This window comes from Apostichopus japonicus, chromosome 7, assembly GCF_037975245.1.
Source record: "Apostichopus japonicus isolate 1M-3 chromosome 7, ASM3797524v1, whole genome shotgun sequence".
Classification (NCBI taxonomy): Eukaryota; Metazoa; Echinodermata; class Holothuroidea; order Aspidochirotida; family Stichopodidae; genus Apostichopus; species Apostichopus japonicus.
In genome coordinates this window covers 25,085,848-25,106,600 of record NC_092567.1, presented here as the reverse complement: position 1 = coordinate 25,106,600, position 20,753 = coordinate 25,085,848, and the positions used below count along the sequence as shown (strand labels likewise).

At 35.8% G+C, this 20,753-nt stretch overlaps 1 protein-coding gene across 1 annotated transcript in view; it reads left to right on the top strand.

The window, feature by feature from the left end:
• Positions 1–18,795, top strand: part of LOC139969858 (DNA topoisomerase 3-beta-1-like) — a 28,979-nt gene extending 10,184 nt beyond the window's left edge. The window contains exons 12-16 of the mRNA XM_071975195.1: positions 614–831; positions 6,113–6,293; positions 13,316–13,518; positions 14,184–14,289; positions 15,373–18,795. Coding sequence (XP_071831296.1) covers positions 614–831; positions 6,113–6,293; positions 13,316–13,518; positions 14,184–14,289; positions 15,373–15,621 — 957 coding nt within the window. The 3' untranslated portion in view covers positions 15,622–18,795. The remainder of the gene's footprint in view (positions 1–613; positions 832–6,112; positions 6,294–13,315; positions 13,519–14,183; positions 14,290–15,372) is intronic.
• Positions 18,796–20,753: the final 1,958 nt, after the last annotated feature.

Here is a 20,753-nt window from a genome sequence, read left to right as displayed (position 1 = left end):
ATTGCTCCGTTTATTACTCTTCCATCAATATTTCTATAATCTGCACATATGTACATTATATGTTCCATATGAACAGGTTGGATCAAGATATCATTGTGTTATATGTCCTATATGCCGTTTGGTAAATTGGTATGAATGAATATCCATGAACAAGTAGGATCAAGATATCATTGTGTTATATGTCCTATATGCTGTTAATAAATTGGTATGAATGAATATTCATGAACAGGTAGGATCAAGATATCATTGTTATATGTCCTATATGCTGTATGTTAAATTGGTATGAATGAATATTCATGAACAGGTTGGATCAAGATATCATGGTGTTAAATGTCCTAGAAGCTGTATGATAAATTGGTATGAATGAATATTCATGAACAGGTTGGATCAAGATATCATGGTGTTAAATGTCCTAGAAGCTGTATGATAAATTGGTATGAATGAATATTCATGAACAGGTAGGATCAAGATATCATGGTGTTAAATGTCCTATATGCTGTATGGTAAATTGGTATGAATGAATATGAATATTCATTATTTTCAGATTGAACATTTGTAAAAGATAAATGAGTTAAGAATACAACACAGATAAAACTATTGTTGCTCCCCATAGATCGATCCAGACCTTTCACTGCCAACCATGCGAGCTGCCGTAGAAGAACAACTCAACCTGATTGCCGTCGGTAAAGCGCAACATAGCTCCGTCCTTCAGCATGCCTTGGACATCTTCAAACGGAAATTTGACTATTTTGTCGAGCACATACGGAGCATGGATGAGTTATTTGAAGTCTCATTCTCCCCATTAGCTGAATCTGGGAAACCTCTTACAAGGTCAGTTAACATTTTGTGGTAAAATACCTCAACATTTAATCAGTTTACTGTGCAATTGTGTCCTTCCATACAGGAAGAATCCACTTTTGTGTGTTCATGGTGTTCTGGTTTGGATACAGAACAAGCATGGAATGACCCAATGATTCATTAATTGTCTGTTTTGTCCAAATGCTGTGAACTGTTATTTGTAAATGTTTAATTTTAAGAAAAGGTTCCAAAATTGCTAACAGTGTCTCACTCACAAAGTAACCATGGTTACAAATAAATATCATATTTTTGGACATATTTATGGCATGACCCAGTTGTGATTTCAGTTTGCATCTTGTCACTTCCCACTGAAAGTAAAACCAAGTGACAGGAAGACAAAGCTAAGTAAAGAAGGGAAAGAAAGGACTTCTGTTTGTGGCCTGAAGAGTTCTGTTGCTATGGACACGTGCCATCAAGAAATAAGTAAGATGTGCTGGTCGTGTATTGTGACACAGGAAAGATGGTATCAAAGTTAGGTATGATAATTGTCAGATTGTTTTACTTTGAAAGGGACCAGACTCGATAAGTTATCTTACTTCTGGTCCCGCTACCTCATTGCTCTAACTATGTATTAACAAATGTACATCATTGTGATTTAATTGCAGAAATATATACGAAACCGCTACAAAACTCCTTCAAAACCTCTAAGACAAAACAGAATGCTTAGAACAAGAAAATAAGGAAGTGTGTTTGCATAAAATGAAGCTGTCTAGCACCATATGAAGGTTTTCCTGCTTCTAAAGGTGTTCTAATTCTACTACATTCTGTATTTTCAGATAAAAAGCCTTTTCCCCAACTTTTCAACCACATGAGACTTCAACCCTCATACCCTAGTCTTCCCCATCTCTATCCCCTACTCATCCTCTCCAACCCCCCCCCCACCCCCTTCCGTGACTGTAATCGAGTGCATTTACCTCAATCCCCATCTCCGAAAAAATCAGTGAGTTATCCAAAAGTAAAATAGTGGGGCATCAATTACTCTGTCAGCAGCTGAAAAATCTCAAACATTTTCTCTCATTTGCATTTTATTTCTCAAAAATTGTAGTGACTACTGGGGACCTCCTGATTGGCTGATAAAACCAAGGTTGGTTTGCATGGTTGCAGAATGCCATGCAGTGATATCTCCCTCCCCTTTCCCTGTTCCCTCACTTTTCCCATGTGACCTGTTTGTAGAGTATAAATATAGTATAATTATCAATTCCTACTCCTAACATTCGCAAGAAGGTAGGAAAAAATAATATTACGGTACTTAAGGCCTAATATAGTTTCAAAACCTTGATCTGAAGAGGGAAACAGCTTTCTTCTAAATGGCATTATAAGAGGTAAAGCAACTGGGTGGGAAAACTTGTCCACATCAGGTACACTCAAACTTAGGTTTGTTGCTTGATAGTCACAACTAACATTAATTAACTAATGCTTAATTAATGTTTAACATGTTGGAATAAATATGTTACTGTTTTAAAGCAAACATGAACACCTTAGTTGAACCTACCACACACTTTTTTTTTCCATTATTGTTTGGCACATTTCTTTGAAAGGGTCACATTGTGACCAAGATTCTGGTACTTTCCCCATATTTGCTACAATCTTTTATACCTTGCATTCATTAATCTTACAAAATTGATGTTGCCTGTACATAATCCAGGTATCCATTAATAATTCACATACTATTACTTCAGGAGCTCTGTGCAGATCAAATACTCACCTTTATAGCTTGAAGCTAAGATTGCATGAACAACGATAATGCTCGCAGTTAATGAAACAAGAGTGGCCAATATCTTTCACAAATTTTAGGTCTCAAAAACTGGGTCAGATTCCATTTTACCAAATGGTTCTAGTTACGGGAAGAGTAAAGTTGATTGCTTCCTTTTGTAGTTGTCATGGCAACAGGATGAAGTCAGCATGTATGAGATGTCCATATTCAGTGTCCAGTTCCCTCAGCAAACAAATCAACATGGAGTGGTGTAATTCTATGTGTGGATTTGATTCTTCCATTCATATCATTGTGACCCCAAAGATCTATGTATCCGCCCGTTCATATTGACAAACACTCTCCATGTTGACTCACACTGTCCAAACTGACATGCAGTGTCCAAACTGAAAAAGAATAGGGGGGGGGGGTGGGGTTGTAATGAGCATGGCGAATTGAGCTGGTCAATAGTTTAAAGAAAATCTTGCAATCAGGAAAAGGTATTATGCTCATCCCAATGTTTTTTTGTTTCTCATCATCTCTGGTATGGCACAGATAATATTACAACCTGCTATTGGTTAAACTTTTTCAAATTTTCTTCACTTTTAGTCTCAAAGTTACCTTAGTTGAAATGCTTAGAGTTATCTCTTTTTAGACTAGATCCAATGTTTTTTTGTTTCCATCATCTCTGGTATCGTACAGATATTACAACCTGCTACTTGTTAAACTTGTTACTTTTTCAAATTTTCTTCACTTTCAGTCTCAAAGTTACCTTAATTGAAATGCTTGGAGTTATCTCACTTTAGACTAGATCCAATGTTTTTTTGTTTCCCATCATCTCTGCTATCGCACAGGTATTATAACCTGCTACTTGTTAAACTTTTTCAAATTTTCTTCACTTTCAGTCTCCAAAGTTACCTTAATTGAAATGCTTGGAGTTATCTCACTTTAGACTAGATCCAATGTTTTTTTGTTTCCATCATCTCTGGTAGCGTACAGATATTACAACCTGCTACTTGTTAAACTTGTTAAACTTTTTCAAATTTTCTGCTCTTTCAGTTTTAAAGTTACCTAAATTGAAATGCTTAGAGTTATCTCACTGTAGACTAGATATCACTTAATGAACAATTGAACTTGTTCCATTGCAAGGCTCACTGTAATCCCTCAGTGAGGGTTAGAATCACAGTATTCCATGGCTTGAGAAGTTGAAGAAAAAACAAATTTTGGCTTAAAGATCCATTTTGGAATTGCCAGATTGTGGTAGTAACATGCTAGATTGCAAACAGAAAGATGAGTTATTTGATAGAAATGCTGTCACATTAGAATTCAGAACGCTGCTGCCGCGCCTAGTCTCACTCACTAAAAACTTTGATCACCATCACTCCTGTATACCATTCATTGCATTGGCTGCCCTTCTCAGCGCATCCAGTTTAAGATCCTACTTCTCACCTACAAAGCGATCAACGGGCTTGCCCCTCAATATATCACTGACCGTCTTACTCCTTTGCGTCGGTCAACTACAGTTACGCTTAGCTCTTCCAATCATGCGCATTTGCAATTAACTCCTGGTCCACGTACCTGCATTATGGTGATCGTGCCTTTTCTGTCGTTGGGCCTTCTCTTTGGAACAAACTCCCATTTCACGTTCGTTACTCTCCCTCCCTTTGTATTTTCAAGATAAAACTTTGAACATTTCTGTTTGATTCCTAGTTTTTTTTTTCCTTGGTTCCCTTGGTCTCTCTCCTACTTTGTAAAGCGCTATATAAATGTAATTTATTATTATATTATTATTATTATTATTTAGCCCAGGGGTGGGCAAAACTTGATGTTGCTCTAGGATGTAGCCATTGCAAAATTGGAAATATTACATGAAATGTGAACTAATACAGCAGGAATTACTGCCTGCATGCACTATTATTGTGAAGTATAATATCACAAGTATTAGCTTTCAACAAACTTCTAATAGTTTCATATATTTCCTTTCAATCCTTCATTTATTCATTATTTTAGCAGAATTATGGTTGGATAAAAGCATTACTGTGACATTATCTGGACTTCCATGCTTCATTAACAGAGTTATGAAAAACAATTTCTTGTGTGTAGACTACATGCGGCAGCTCAAAGCATGTCTTCCGAAAGAATCATGAAACTAGGCATAAACTTCCAATGTTTGAAAATTAAGTTTGTGGGATACAAATTATTTGTGGAATAAAGCTTGGTTTGAATGAGACAAGATATTGATAGCAGAGAGATCTCTTAGTTAGTTTGATGGGTATCCAACACACAAGAATGTTATATAGCTTTGTCTGAATGAGACAAGATATTGATAGCAGAGAGATCTCTTAGTTAGTTTGATGGGTATCCAACACACAAGAATGTTATATAGCTTTGTCTGAATGAGACAAGATATTAATAGCAGAGAGATCTCTTAGTTAGTTTGATGGGTATCCAACACACAAGAATGTTATATAGCTTTGTCTGAATGAGACAAGATATTGATAGCAGAGAGATCTCTTAGTTAGTTTGATGGGTATCCAACACACAAGAATGTTAGATAGCTTGGTCTGAATGAGACAAGATATTGATAGCAGGGAGATCTCTTAGTTATTTTGATGGGTATCCAACACACAAGAATATTAGATAGCTTGGTTTGAACGAGACAAGTAAAATCAAAATGAAACAAATACAGCTGTTATATATTATCAGGCCAGTTTGATAGCTTGCCTTGATTAAAAAGGACAAATATTTTCAAGTATGTTAAAGTCTGCCAGGAAGTTTCAAACAGAGGCGAAAGGTACTTTACAGCTTTCAGATATCTAACATATGTTTTATTACTGATAACAGAATGTAAAACAACTTCTAGTTAATATGAAATACATTAGTATAATACAAGGACACCTAAATATGTGTGTTTTTCATACAAAGTTTAAAGGGATATATACAAGCAGCAGACAGCATAAGACAACCCTTAAAGAGAAAAATATTCCACATTGATGCTTGAAAAACTTGATTCTTTCAGGGAATGAATGGCAGTAAGTAGTTTGTGATGTCAACATGTTAGATGTACTTCAAAAAGTTTACTTTCATATTACAATCTTCTCATTGATGGGTTGTTCCTTTGGTGAGATGAAATCTCAGAATTTATTTGAATGTAATCTGCGATGTCATATATGGACTAAACCAAGTAATTATTAAGTTTTCCTTCAAAACTGAATCGATTGTACAGACTTTGAATCAGGGGTGCAGCTATGTATTATCAGCACCGTTTTGCATCTAAGCACTCTCCATTTTACCCAAATTATGTCTGTGTGGTATGATTAGGTGACATCAACAATGAACATTACAGTGATATGAATTTTCAGAAGGGTCTTAAGTATGTCAGTGAAAAAATACATGAAAATAAAAAAAATAATAAAAAAATTTGAAAATGAATAAATATGACAAATTTGTGCATTGTCCATGTGTGACATCACAAATTATTATGCAATGCACTAATCTTTAAAAGTTTATAGCTTGACAGTGTTTGCCATGACTCAATGTGCTGCTTATCTTTCTTATATATAGATGTGGTAAATGCAGAAGATACATGAAGTATATCGCTGCCAAGCCGTCTCGTCTGCACTGTGCTCATTGTGAGGAGACCTTTAGTCTTCCCCAGAATGGAGTCATCAAACTATACAAGGAACTCAAATGTCCTCTCGATAACTTTGAATTAATAGTTTGGTCTTCTGGACCAAAGGGTAAGGTAAGGTGATCATGATTTTTACTTTTATATGAAGCTTAAAGTGATATATGAATAGAGCTATATAAATAGAGCTATCTTTCTATATACAGAACTAGCATTGTTCGATACAGGTGACAAACGCCTACAGTGGAAATACAACCTTCCTTACCGGTTTCAAACCTCTGGACATGCAATCAGCGTCCATAGCCTAGTGGTTTGAATCCCGGTGGAAGCTGGAAGTTTCTTCACTGTTCTTAATCGTCCAACTCACTACGATTTCAATTATATATATATATATATATATATATATATATATATATATAATTGAAATCGTAATGAGTTGGAAATATATATGTATATTATATGTACATGCTAACATGGTCTTAGTAGTAGTGGTCTATTGCAAATATGGTATAGGCCTACAGTGTGTTAGGCTACCGTAACATTTATCATGTTTACCCGTATCTCATTATAACAATAGGACCAGTTTTATTTACACCTTTTGTACACCGAGTTTTGACCGGGTATAAAAGAACAAGCTGGTTTTTGGGACATGGAAATAGAAGGGTTAATTGCACTACTGCATAATACAGATATACCCATGAATGGAAATACAACAAAAGTGAAGTTGCCATCGTTTATTTTTTATGCTTTTTTTTATGTAGTAAAAAGTCTCAGACAAGTGGTGCAAACTTCCATACGGTCAATATTTATTTTGTTTTGTTTCGTTTATTTGTTTTTACTCAGTGTACACAAACTTAAATAGTGACAAAGTAATACTACTTAGCAAAAGTTGTACAATGAGAAGGGAAGTGATCTTTAAAAGCAATAGTAGGCTTAACTAGTAGAGTCACTCCCAAGGAAAAGAAAAAAGAAAACAAAGAAACAAATAAGAGAAATAATATATAAATTATTTATTATACTTTACTTAGATTCTTTTTGAATGAAAGTGGAGAAACATGTGAATCGGCAGAGTTTGGCAGATTATTCCAGTTGTTATTTGCATATTTAGGATGTTTGTTTAAGAAAGCTCTGGTGTTCTGCTGAAGACTCATATGTCTACAAATTATGTTATAATTAACTAGAGAAATATGGCTATAACATACAGTATTCAAGAGCTTAGGACTATATCTCTCATGGCCTGAAGGGTGGGGTGGTTGTTTTTTACCCCACTTTGATTTTCAGCTCAATTGCCATGGAGACATCATTCACATTGCTGTACACAATACAATATCATTGACTATGTTCACTGTACAAATTGAATTCTATAAATAAGGATGTGTGTGTGACCTTTGAATATATTTCCAGCAATTTTTATCAAACAATCCACTTTAGCCAATGACTGCAATATTTCTTTAGTAAAGAGTCATAAGGTTAATCAAGATGAACTATTATTTTATTGTTAAGGTGTGATAAATGATTACACTTCATTGAGTCCATCGTCAAGTTTGATAACAATAATTGATTATTTGCAGGTGTTTATCCGTTCATTGATTTATTGCACCTGGCAACCATCAAATTGTTTGAGTCATTTCTTGAATGGATGGGTATAGGCTACTTAAAAATCTGGTCTCTCTCTCTCTAGATGCAGGGAGTCAGATTGTATTCATATGATTTAGTGTCATAAGTTCAACTCCAACTCTCTGAGAAAGTAGCGTGAGGATGAATGTTTACAGAGAGGGGTGGAGGGTGGCAGTGGGGAGGGGCAGGGGGAGGGGTAGTGGGGAGGGGCAGTGGGGAGGGGTAGTGGGGAGGGGCAGTGGGGAGGGGTTGTGGGGAAAGGAGGGGCAGTGGGGTGGGGAGGAGCATTGGGGAAGGGCAGTGGAGAGGGGAGGGGTAGTGGGGGTGGGGGTGGGGAAGGCAAAGGGAAGTGGGGTGGGGAGGAGCGTAGGGGTAGGGGGAAGGGCAGTGGGGAGGGGAAGGGCAGTGAAGAGAATTCAATCGAAGCAGGCAAGTGTCCCTATTCTTTCTTCCTGGTTACCAATGGTAGTGGTGTTGGGAATTTCTTAGTTGCTGATTTTTCAGTATTAAGTCATTCTTGAATGTCAATAATTTACAACTTGAAATACACTTTCTTGCTGGAGTAAAAATGCCTTTAGTCATTTAATGCTAACTTGACGATGATGTCTGCTCTTCAAATGCGGGCTTCAATGTTAAAGCCGCTGTTTTATATATTCTAATAATTCAACCAAAAAATATTATTTTACTTCATAGATACTGTACATGTACCTTTGGATAAAATAATCATTTGTCCTGACAAATTTGTAAAGCATCATAAAATTTTATTTTAGGTCATGAAATGTTTGTTTTTCATCTGAGGAACTTATCTCATGGTCTGTGTTTTAGACTAAGCAGTTCAGTCACTTCAATTGATGAGCTTTAGATGTTTATCGGGTCATTTCTCAAAAAATTGGTATAAGAATGCAGCCTGGACTGACAGCATTATGTTTTCTAATGGTCTATAACAAATCAAATTGATTTGGGGCTTAAATGCCTCCTTTGATCCTTAAAACAATGTAACACTAATTGATTTTGCTTCCTGATTATATTCTGTTTACAGCAAACTTTAGAGGAAAACATGTGATTTAGGTATATTTATATATAAATCATATCTGAATTATAATGAGGGCAAAATTTAAATATTAACTTGAAGATTGCAAAGTCAGTTATCTTTGTTCCCTGTTTGTATTTAATATGTTTTAAATCTCTTGTTTAAGATTGAACAATTAATCTTCATCTGGAATGCATTACACTACATCGCGACCTAATTAAAATCAAATCGTAAAAAGTCACCGCTCTGCAACGTAATGTCACATAAAATACTGATGTAATATCATAGACTTGCTTTGACAGAGATTAGAACCTCTAGGAACAAAATTCTTCTTTATCTTAAAATTATAGTCACATTAGGAGGCAATAGAGAAGACCTTGAATTGTCAAATCATGTCCCCCCCCCCTCCCCCCCTCCCCTCCCTTTCTTAAAGCATATTGATCTAGATATTGAGGAGATGACATTTATGGTTCTATACATTTCCTACCCTTGTCCAACTTAGCACATCCACATTGATTCAGTCAGTTTCTTCGTGCCTGTCAGGTGGAGTGCTCTGAGCTGTTTTCGGACTATCACAATCTCAAACCACGCATGCAAATTAAGTTCTTTCTCTCTGCGATGTTCAGCTGCCCTTAGGGCTTACAAAAATGGACGTTAGATATTCAGATAGTTCAGGGATGATGGCTCTAGCTTCAGGAAACTAATTTGCATCAAGCACATTCGAACCTGACAGAGTGTTAAACCGAGTGAACAGAACATCGTAAAGTATATTCATCGCTTCTGGCGACGACATTTTAGTCGAACGAAGAAAAGAAGAAGAAAAGTTTCTGGCAGGGCTGTCAAAATCCTTGATCTCCTTTTTTGAAAGGTGCAAAATGATAACAGCAAATATTTTTGTTGTAAACATTTGATAACATGTATATATCATTTATATTTAAGACTGATAGACACTGCCAGGTTTTTCCTTATCAGTTATCAATATTTATAATTTAGGATTGGTCAAGGTGACACCCTTTAGGTTTCTTGCCCTAGATGTGTTTTAATCGATCGTAGACCTTTCCTGCAGTACTATGAAGGTGCATGTACTCTACGTGTGTTGCATAATACAGTAGGCTGTTCATATATATGGACTTACCTATGAAAACATCGTCCAGATATCTTAAAAACATTGCAGATATCAAAAGTATCAAATCAGGAATTAAAGAGCTAAAGGCTGTGGAGTAAGGACTTAAATACTATCAGGTTTATCGATAAATTAATTTTATATTTTGTTTCGATATGTACTTGATACATGTACTTGATACGTGTACTTGTACTTGATACCTGTACTTGATACCTGATACCTGTACTTGATACCTGTACTTGGTACTTGTACTTGATACCTGTACTTGATACATGCACTTGATACATACACTTGATACATGCACTTGATACATGTACTTGTACTATGTACTTGTACTTGATACCTGCACTTAATACCTGTACTTGATACCTGTACTTGATATGTACTTAATACCTGTACTTGATATATACTTAATACCTGTACTTGATATATACTTAATACTTGTACTTGATATATACTTGATACTAGATGCCATGCCCTGCTAGTCATACATGTATAAAATTAGCCTCGGGGAGTAATTTATCCCGTATCAAGTTGTAAATTGCTATGCAAAATGGGCTAATTGCTGTACAAGTCTAAAGATGTACATACAGTAGCAGTTTCTAATACACAGGAACCAGAGTACTTATGTAAGAGACCAAAGTTAGAGCCTTAAAAATGGCTACACCAAATTTGAACACTACTAAAATTAGTCCCTGAGCCGCAGCATTATTTAACCATTCAATATCAAACATAAAATATATCAAAATATCGGACGTTCAGATTTACAACTCCAGACTGATTTTATTGAAGTTTGAAAACAACTTTCTTGACAACCAATGTACTTTCTTAATGGCAGTTCTGTCTAAAGGCATATATCTATAGTTTTTAAAGTGTGGGTCCTAAGTATGGTTTCAAGGCTAATTAACAGTTTGTATTAATTAGTTAACAAAGAGATAAAAGGAGTAATAATGAAGCTCTTTATCTTGACATTTTTGACTGCAAATGTGTATTAAACTATTTACTTGAAATTCTTCAGAGAAAATAAAGAGGGTAGAAACCAAGAATGCCATCTACTTCCCCCACTCCCCCCCCCCCACCCCCTATATCATTTTGAGTAAATTTTCAAATTATATAGCAATGCCTGCTGTGAGCTAGACATTGTAAGGTTTTATCTCTATGGAAAGAAAAAATCCTTGTTTGTTTATACAGTAATTTGAACAACAAGTGTCTGGGCAATAAAATGTTGTGAATTGGAATGGAAGTATAAATGGTTAATTAATTAACAATCATTTGTTGTAACCATGCAGGAGACAATTTTGGTCTGATCAATCTTAAATCATATAGTTATCATTAAATTTCCAGTAATTTGTTTAATACTAGATGGAAAATAGATGCATTAACAAAATGTAATTTCCACTAGGACTAAAATTTAGGTGTGAGATGGGGAGGGGGGGGGGAGGGGGAACAAGGCAACTTTTTTGAAGGAAGAAATTGCCTTGGATTATCAATGCAGTCGCAGGGCATCATAGCAGTCTTTCAGGCATTAATATGCCACCGAGGCAATTTACCAATAAATTAAAAGAGAACTATGGCTTTTCTCCAAAGTGAGTTAACTTACATTACAGGAATGACAGGAATCATGATTGATTGATGACACTGTACTTAAAATCTAATATCTTTATGTTTCCTGAAGCTGCTATTAATTGTTATTTTGAAAGTCATTATTTCTGAAAGTGGTAGAGGCCAAAAAGCAGCAATTTGCCATTAATGTCATCAGTTAATTTGAGCCCTGGTATTGTACATGTTCAATCCTTTTAAGGGCTAATGTTGGTCCAGTATGGTGAATCAGTGTTGTGGTTGTTGTGGCTAGGTTAACTTGAGTTGCCTGTAAAAGAACATTTGTCTGTACTTTCAAAAAATACAGTGGAAACATGCCTCTTGTTCACTGACCTTTCGGAAAGTCTAAAACACCTTTAAGAGGGAAATTGGTTTGCATTGGGATCACAGCTTTTAATATTCCCCAAACGTTAAATTGTGCTACTTTGCAAATTGAAATCTATACTGATGGAAGCCTCCTGCCATTTTCTGTAGCCTGTTTGCATCTCATCAGAATAGTTAGTATAGTTTTAGAAAATGATGGATTTTTTTTTGAAATCTGACTTTTTCAATATTTAAAGTTAAGCTATAAGTGACTGCTCCCTCGATACCTCTACCTTGTCTGAGAATGTGATCATTGGGGAAGACGACAACATATTGAGGATAAAAAGAGACCATGGAGGCGAGTGAGATGGGGGAAAATGGAGTTTATTGTTGACATCATTAAAGCAGTGCGAGAGATTTCATTTGTCAAAAGTATATTCTTGGACATTCTTCCTTACAGCAGTGTGAGAGATTAAATTGTCTAAAGTTCATTCTCAGAACCTTATTCCTTTTAGAAAACTGTGTGACCGGTTTCATTGTCAAATGTATAATTCTTGGACATTCTTCCTTTTCAAAAGCAGTGGTTTGTTGTGGGTTTTGATAAATGTTTGGATGATTGCTAAAACTCTAGTAAATAATGTAAATTTATTAGCTTGTGAAAGTTTAAATTTCCAATTTATGTTTGAATGTGTTTAATACTACCATGAACAGTGTGTTCTGGGCTACCAATTGTTTTAGAATGAATTTAATCCATCTTGTTTGTAAAATTTAAGATTGAGAAGAATGTCTTAAAGAATGGCTGTCTATTAAATCATGATTTAATATTTAGGATTGGTAAAAATTGATATCCAATATATACTAGAAACTCAGATTGTGGTCACTGAATGTTCCAACGTTGAATTTCAACAAACTTAACAGCCACCCTAAAAGCATTTTCCTCATGGTACACACAAACACTTTGTCATTTAAAAGTCTTGTATTGATGGAAAATAGTTTGAGATGTCAAAAGTAATATTTTGACAATTTTGAACTTGCTGAAATATGTCAGCTACTGTAGCTAACTATAGCTATGAATTTGTTGACATGCTAGAAGAATAACTGGTGCTGTGGCCGAGTGGATAAAAGCGGTGGCATTTGAAGCAATGAGGCTTAGCAATCGGGAGGTTTGGGGTTCGATTCCCGGCCGGGTCATTGTAAGGTGGGTTTTTCATCCAAGAGCAATCTACGGTTTTCCCATCTCAAATTACTTTCTTAATTGAAAGACTAATTGATGAAAAGATTCCAAGTTTGAGTTAAATTGTTGAATTTGAAGCCAACCGATGTGCAAATTGTAATCCATAAGCCCTTGTTGGTTTCTCTTTCTCCCCCATTCGTGGTCGCTTAAGCGTCGTACATATAACTGCTGATTATTATTAAGAATAATGATACAAACGGTTTTAATTTGTCATATTTTTTCTTGTTTTTCAGAATTTTCCTCTGTGTCCATACTGTTATAGTCACCCACCGTTCTCTGATATGAGGTCTAAGTTAGCAGGATGCAATGAATGTACTCACCCCTCCTGTCAACACTCACTCACTAATCTGGGCGTGGCACAGTGCTTCGAATGCGAATATGGTATCTTGGTATTGGACAAGACTGCTTCACCCAAGTGGAAGCTAGCTTGTAACAGGTAAACAGGAACAGTATTAATGGCAACGTAACAATAACAAATATAGCTTAACATTCTCTGCCATTAATATCTTGCTTATTTAGTTCTTAAAACAATTCAAAGTTGCCTGCCAGAAGAATGTTCAATGTAACATCTGTTGCAAACAGTTTTTGTATCAGAGAATGAAGTACATACTTACTATTGACAACTTCATTTTAAAGTTACCAGTAAATAACTGTTTTTCTTATGGTATCTTGGTAGTGGACAAAACTGCTTCACCCAAGTGGAAGCTAGCTTGTAACAGGTAAACAGGAACAGTATTAATGGCAATATTACAATGTCAAACATAGCCTATAATCTCTGCCATTAATACCTTACTTATTTAACTCTTAGAACAATTCAAAGTTGCCTGCTAGAAGAATCTTCAATCTTACATCTGCTTAGAAACAGTTTTTGTATCAGAGAATGAAGTACATACTTACTATTGACAACTTCTTGAAAGTTACCAGTAAATAACTGGTTGGTTTTTTTTTTTTTTATAATTATGATTAAACTGTAGATATTCCCTGTATTCTCTTTAAGTTTTTTTTCATTACTTTTCTCTCGTGCACAAGGGTGGTTTAATACATTCTAACACACATGAAAGGCAAAATGAATAGTTTTCATGGTTCAACTTTTATTTCCAGGTGCAACATTGTGGTAGACGTAAATGATAAAGCACAAAAGGTTTCTGTTGCCAAGGAAACATGTAAGACATGTGGAGCATCCATCTTGAATGTTGATTTTAAGAAGGTGATTTGTTACTATTTTTCTTCTCTGAGTTTATGAAACATTTACCATTTATATGCAATTTGACCCATTTTACTCTTACCATACTTAGCACATCAAGAAAAGAATTTATAATGTGTGCTAGCCTTTGTTAGTTTTGGTTTGAATATAATTGGTTCATTTAATTGTCTTTGTCAATATGTTTTAGGAAAATAAATAATACTTTGACGTCAGCAATATTTATGAGAGGATGGTCATGAAAATTGGTTTTCAGATGAAATGATCCTTAAACAGACATGACCTTTGACAATGCCTTTTAGTAACTCTCATGAAAATGTAAAATAAAATCTACAAAATCATGAAATGTAAACCAGCTGATATTACCACACTTTAATGAATTCCTTGCTTTAACTATCCACATATCTGTAAATAAAGTAACATTCTAGATCTGTATAAAGTGTCTTATCTCATCATGCAATTGAAATTAGAGATTCTAATTGGTTGAAATCCTTGCTGCTGAATTACGCAAACATTTTACAGATTGTAACAGAATCTTTGGCCATAAACTCAGCTGTCAGCTGGTGTTCACAACAACAAATGTTACAAAATTGAAAAGTTCTTCCGGCAGAATCGAGATCATATTTTAGCTTATCCCTGACGTGATTTTAATTTCAAATATTACAAAATGTCTTCCTGGTGTGATAAAGGGGGCAATGCCTAGAAACTGACTCTGTTATGTTCTGCTTAAATATGAAAGAAATGAATACTGGCAGAACTTGTTTGAGATTATTTGATACCATGGATACTACAACGTCTTCCATTGAAAGATTGTCTGTTGTCGTAGAAACATTCCAGAGTTTTCAAAGCTATTTCATATCTATATCAACTGCTTTAGGCATAAAAAGTTACTCATGTATGACAAAATACTGTAATCAAGTTCGGTGACTATTTTGGTGTTTCTAATCTGCATGAGGTAGAATTTCTGGGTTATCTTGATTGAAGATCCCATAGGAACAACGTCGATGATGGATAATAATATTTATTTATTACTGGAAAATTGATTCTTTGCAGTTTTTTTATAAATGGTTTTATTTTTGTTTCTTTCAGGGAAAGAGTCCACTGGAGGGTGAGGAGACCGCTCACTCTGGTTGTATTTTCTGTGATCCGGTCTTATCACCGTTAGTGTCTTCAAAACATGCAGTCACTGTTACCTCCAGATCTGGGGGGCGGGGGAGGGGTGGGCCAAGGGGAAGGGGTAGAGGTAGAGGGAGGGGGAGGGGTGGTAGGGGAGGAGGAGAAGGTGGAAGAGGCAAACCAAAGGACAAAATGTCACAGCTAGATGCATACTTTGTTTGATGACATTTTTAATTTACTTTTTTTTTTTCGGTTTTTTTATTTTCTAGAGCTGAAGCCTATTACAGCAAAGTATCTGTCCCTGCCTCAGATGAAATGTTTGTCCTGCCTCAAATTAAAATATTGCTAAATTGTACATTTTTGCTCATTACTTTTTGTGGTATTTATAAGCAGTGTTTTGTAGAGTGCAAAGTAGTAGGGATGATATACCATAAAAACAATGTTGTTGCAAACTCATTTTGGTCTTTGAAAAAGCCATCAAAGAATGGTTGATGCAACTCCATTCTAACATAAGTAGAATTGCTTCTATGGGGTTTCATAGTCTTCAAATCACCAGTAATCATCCACAACCAAGAAATATGGGATTCCTGTATTAGATGCATCATGCTCATTACATTCAACCTATATACTTAATTAATTTAGTTTTCAAAATGTATCATCATTAACATACCACCTCTGAATATTCATTCAGTTTGATACTTGAAGTTGTGGTCACTAACACTGTGTGTTTTAGTGAACTGGACCAGTCATGGATAAATGTGCCTTTATAGAGCAATACAACAAGTTGAAGGAGTGTACTGCTTCAATGAATATAAAATTAATTCAGATTGTGTAGTTACAGATACTCTTTTAATGAATATTCATGAACTCAAATAGTGTAAATGATGTGTACATTATAATGAATATTCATAAACTCAAATAGTGTATGATGTGTATGTTATGATGAATATACATAAATTCAAATAGTGTAAATGATGTGTACTGTCATGATGAATATTCATTAACTCATCATATATCGGAATATGCATAGTGTGACATCATGTCGCTACATCAGTGTCTCATGACACGTCAAGCTTGCTAGTGTTCATCGTTCCACACAATGTAATAATGCACAGTTGCATTTTATGTTTGTTGATGAATATTCATCGGTGCTAGAAAATATTTCAGTATGTTTTGATTACACTAAACTCTAAACCAACACATGCATTTTTTGGATTAATGAATATTCATTAGTCTTGGAACTTTATTCCAATATTGGAACATTGGAACTTAGAAACTTGTCCCATTATTTAATGCATGGAACCATATGTCCTCATAATATTAATAAGCCATTTGACTGCTGTGCTATGCAAGAAAGGAATGTCTGAAAATTCCCCCCCCCCCCCCGAATTGGCTCTGTTGTTATATAAATGAAGAGATGACAGTAGACACTGGTGGTCCTTAGAGGGGATCCAGTGAAGAAGTGTCTGTCCTTGACATTTCCTTCCAATAACTGCACAGACTGTTTATGTATGTATGTGTGTATGTATGTATGTATGTATGTATGTATGTATGTATGTATTTATTGACAGCTGGAACTGTTACAAGGGAAGTCCTTCAATTGCATTCATTTCTCTCAAGTTTGATATTATTTATGAAGTTCAAACAGTGTTTACACTTTCAAGCTTTGTTGAAAAGAGTAGAAAACAAAGCATGGGGGTCAGTGGCATCTAATATAAATATTGGATGATAATGTATTCTAGAACACTGGATGTAAGCTGGATATGAACAGTCTTTGTAGAGGGCTCTATTCCAGATTTCAATGGTTTGGAAAATCTAATTTATATTTTAAAGAAATTGCTTGGCCTTCATCTGTTGCCCTTGAAGGTTCTTGAAAAATCCGGGACGTTTTCTAATGCTAGTAACCACTCTCTATGGTACTTCTGTCCTCATTTCAGGGCACCAACATGGAAATATGGACAGTTCCAAACCTTTTATCTATTTCTCATATTGTCAATATAAGGGCTCTGATGAGGAAACTGAAAGTACCATGTGGAAAACTATTGGCCAAATTGAGAGTAGTGAAAATAATGAAAAATGCATATTCATAATGATGCTGGGGAGCACAGAAGTACATGAAGTACCACATGTGGGATGTCAGTGTCAACTGTGATTAGGTTTTTATGTTGATTGATATTAAGTGAGGCATTCAGGCTTCCTAGCAAAGGATTGGTTGATGTAGTACACTGTTATCATGAATATTCATTGACTGAATTGTTTTGTTAGTATGTGATGTTTTCTGGGCTTCCTAATAAACAGTTGGTAATATAGTTCATTTCATGTCATCACCAGTGATATACTGGGGGTAAAGGGGGCTGAGTGACACAATTGTTCCTGCCAAAGGGGATGGGGTGAGGGGGGGGGTGAGTTGAATTCTTAACAGAACGCTATGCCTTTATCTAGCTTACAAATATTTAAATATTGTTTGTGGCAATGTGTACCGATCAGCAACTTTCAGATTTTACACCAAAATATCGTGGAAGCTTAATTAGGGCCTGTTTTATGTTCCATTGCAACATACATGAGGGAGGGTGCTTGTAGGTAATGGAATTGTAATCTCTGTTGATTGATACAGCACAAATTACTGTGAGCAATACATGCTATATATATATATATATATATATATATATATATATATATATATATATATATATATATAATTTCATATGTCACTGAAGCTGCGATCTGCTAGGTTTACTATCTATTGGCTTACCTTTAACTACAGCGACCTGAACAATGAAACTTGACGACAGATAGTGACCTATTTATCAGTAAAGAATACCAATATTTTAACTGTTCTTACCAAACTTATATGTAGCTTCAGTGTCTTCCTTTCCATTTGTTCTGCTTTTGATCAATTCGTATCACGTTCTTTTTCATCCATCCGTCTCAAGCGTTTATTAGATGAAAAAGTTAAAAGTGACACAGGATGTTAAACAAGAAATATCATCAAATGGCAAGGGAAATTGAACGCGGCGACCGAGTATCGAATCTGGGTCTTGCGACAAAGAAACATTGCTGAAGTCATTGAATATGTCAACGTGCAATGGATAAAAGATTCAATATGATTGACCGAACCCCCCCCCCCCCTCCTCTTTCCCCCTTGGCTTGCTCTCAGGAATATTTGAAAACTTAAACTTTACAGTTTTCCTCTCCTAATGTCTGAAAGCTTCCCTCAACTTTTTATTAACTCCTTGCTACACTCCTTGGACATTCATATCCACTGCTCAGTTTTTCTGTGTTTTTTTTCCTCTAATTTCTAATCTATGAAAGTTTCCCCCGAATTCTATTCACTAAGCTGCTTCTTACTTTTGAAGAGATGAAATAATAAATATTTTTGAATTTTTTTCTCACTAATGCTTCTCGACTGGTGCTCTTTTGCGTAAAGTGTGATGATAGGCCTTCATATGATATTTAGAGACAGAAATGTTCACGCAGAAGGAACAGACAAATAAATAGGTGGGTGAAACCTCCCCTCCGATAGTTGATACCAAGGATCGTTATCGGTGTGTACACTTTAAATTTTTGTTTATTTTATTCGTTAATTCTAGTTTTGAGTTGACTGGTTACCATCTATTTTCATCTGACCCTCCTCTCTACCCGCCCCCTCCCACAATGTTATTTTGCCTACCCTCTAAATGGAGAATCCTTGCATGTTAAGCAGGAATTACCAGCATTTTCTCGAGACGTGAGGGTGGGGTATGAGGCTGATCAAGACGGAGATTTTGGGAAGCACAATATACTGAGAGTGTGAAGGTAAGAGTGAGGTGGGGTAAATGTGAATATGAGGGGCGCAACCACATATAGGGTTCTTTGGGGGGGGGGCTTCAGTAACCCCACATCAAATCAAGGATGACTCAGTCTTCCCCCTAAGGTGGGAAATGTTGCATGTAAGAGCTCCATTCTTACCAAAATTTCTCCCCTCTCATAACGAAAATGGTGGTTGCACCCCTGGTTGTGTATTACATTAAGTGAGGCTAAGTCACGGGTGTCGCCAAGATTTAACAGCAGAGAGAAAATGAATGATGTCTGTCTTAATTCACAGCGATAAATATGATATTGGGCAGAGTTACAATGTTTTATATCTTCGTTCTCCTCCTTTTACCCTATTGCTAACCCCCTCCCATTAATCCCCTCCCGGTAACCCCTCCCGGTAATCCCCTAATGGTAATCCCCTACCGGTAAACCCCTCCCAGTACCATTTGTGTTTTAAAAAACTTCCACAATGCAAACAGACCTATAGGTCCCTCCTATCTATATCTACTCATACATTTCATACAGATAGAGACCTCCAGATATTCACATCTCTACTAAAGTAAAATCGACCATGGCTAACGACAATACATCAGTAAAAAATCATATTTGATGATATATAATCTGAAAAGGAGGAATGACGTCCCGAGAGCCACGGTAATAACGTTCTCATAATCTTTGTTAAGCCTCTCGTCTATTCGTCCTCACTTTAGGATTGTTTCAGAACACAATTCCGCTTGCCACAAGTCCCCCCCCCCAACCCCCCGCCCCCACCCCATCTCCATGACGTTACCTTCTGGTTGGTACTTTCATGCTAGCTCACTTTTCTAGAAATATATCAAAACAGAGAAAAATAACCCATTAGCTTGTACAAATAAGTACTAATATAGAATACTTCTTAGAAGTGACCATAAGTATTGTCAGAATATTGTGCATAATAAGGCACGGTAGATTCGATCAAATCGCAGAACAAACCACAAATGCTGAGTTAAAAGGAAAGCGTGAATTCCTTTCTAGTAAATGGTACTTTATGACTAACTATTGTTACTAATACTTTTCCATAATTGTGAATATTTATCGTTTGAAATATTATTGGATGGAACGAAAAAAATGGTCAATGATTTTATTGAGATTGGGTCAGAATATAAATGTAAATATGCCATTTAAATATTACTCTGTTTTCTATCAGCAGCGATGAACATCTCAGGATATTTCAGTTAATATTTGTTGAGCAATTAGCGTTCAATTAGCGTTTATATCCATTTCATTAACAAAAGTCTGTTCAAAGTATCTCTTTCGAGATCCGGCTTTAGGAATCACAAATAATTTCGAGTTGGTTAGCATCATGTTTGATCTCTAGAGTAAGGCAAATATGTCACCAAAAACAGAACTAGTATTGTTCGATACAGGTGACAAACGCCTACAGTGGAATTACGACCTTACTGAGAGCACTTCAGCACCCAGTATACCCAGTGGCTGCTGTATACTTCAGTTCACAGAAACATTCCTATGTCGCCCTAAGTGTTATTTTACGCGATGTCGACCTAACTGTTGTGAAAGAG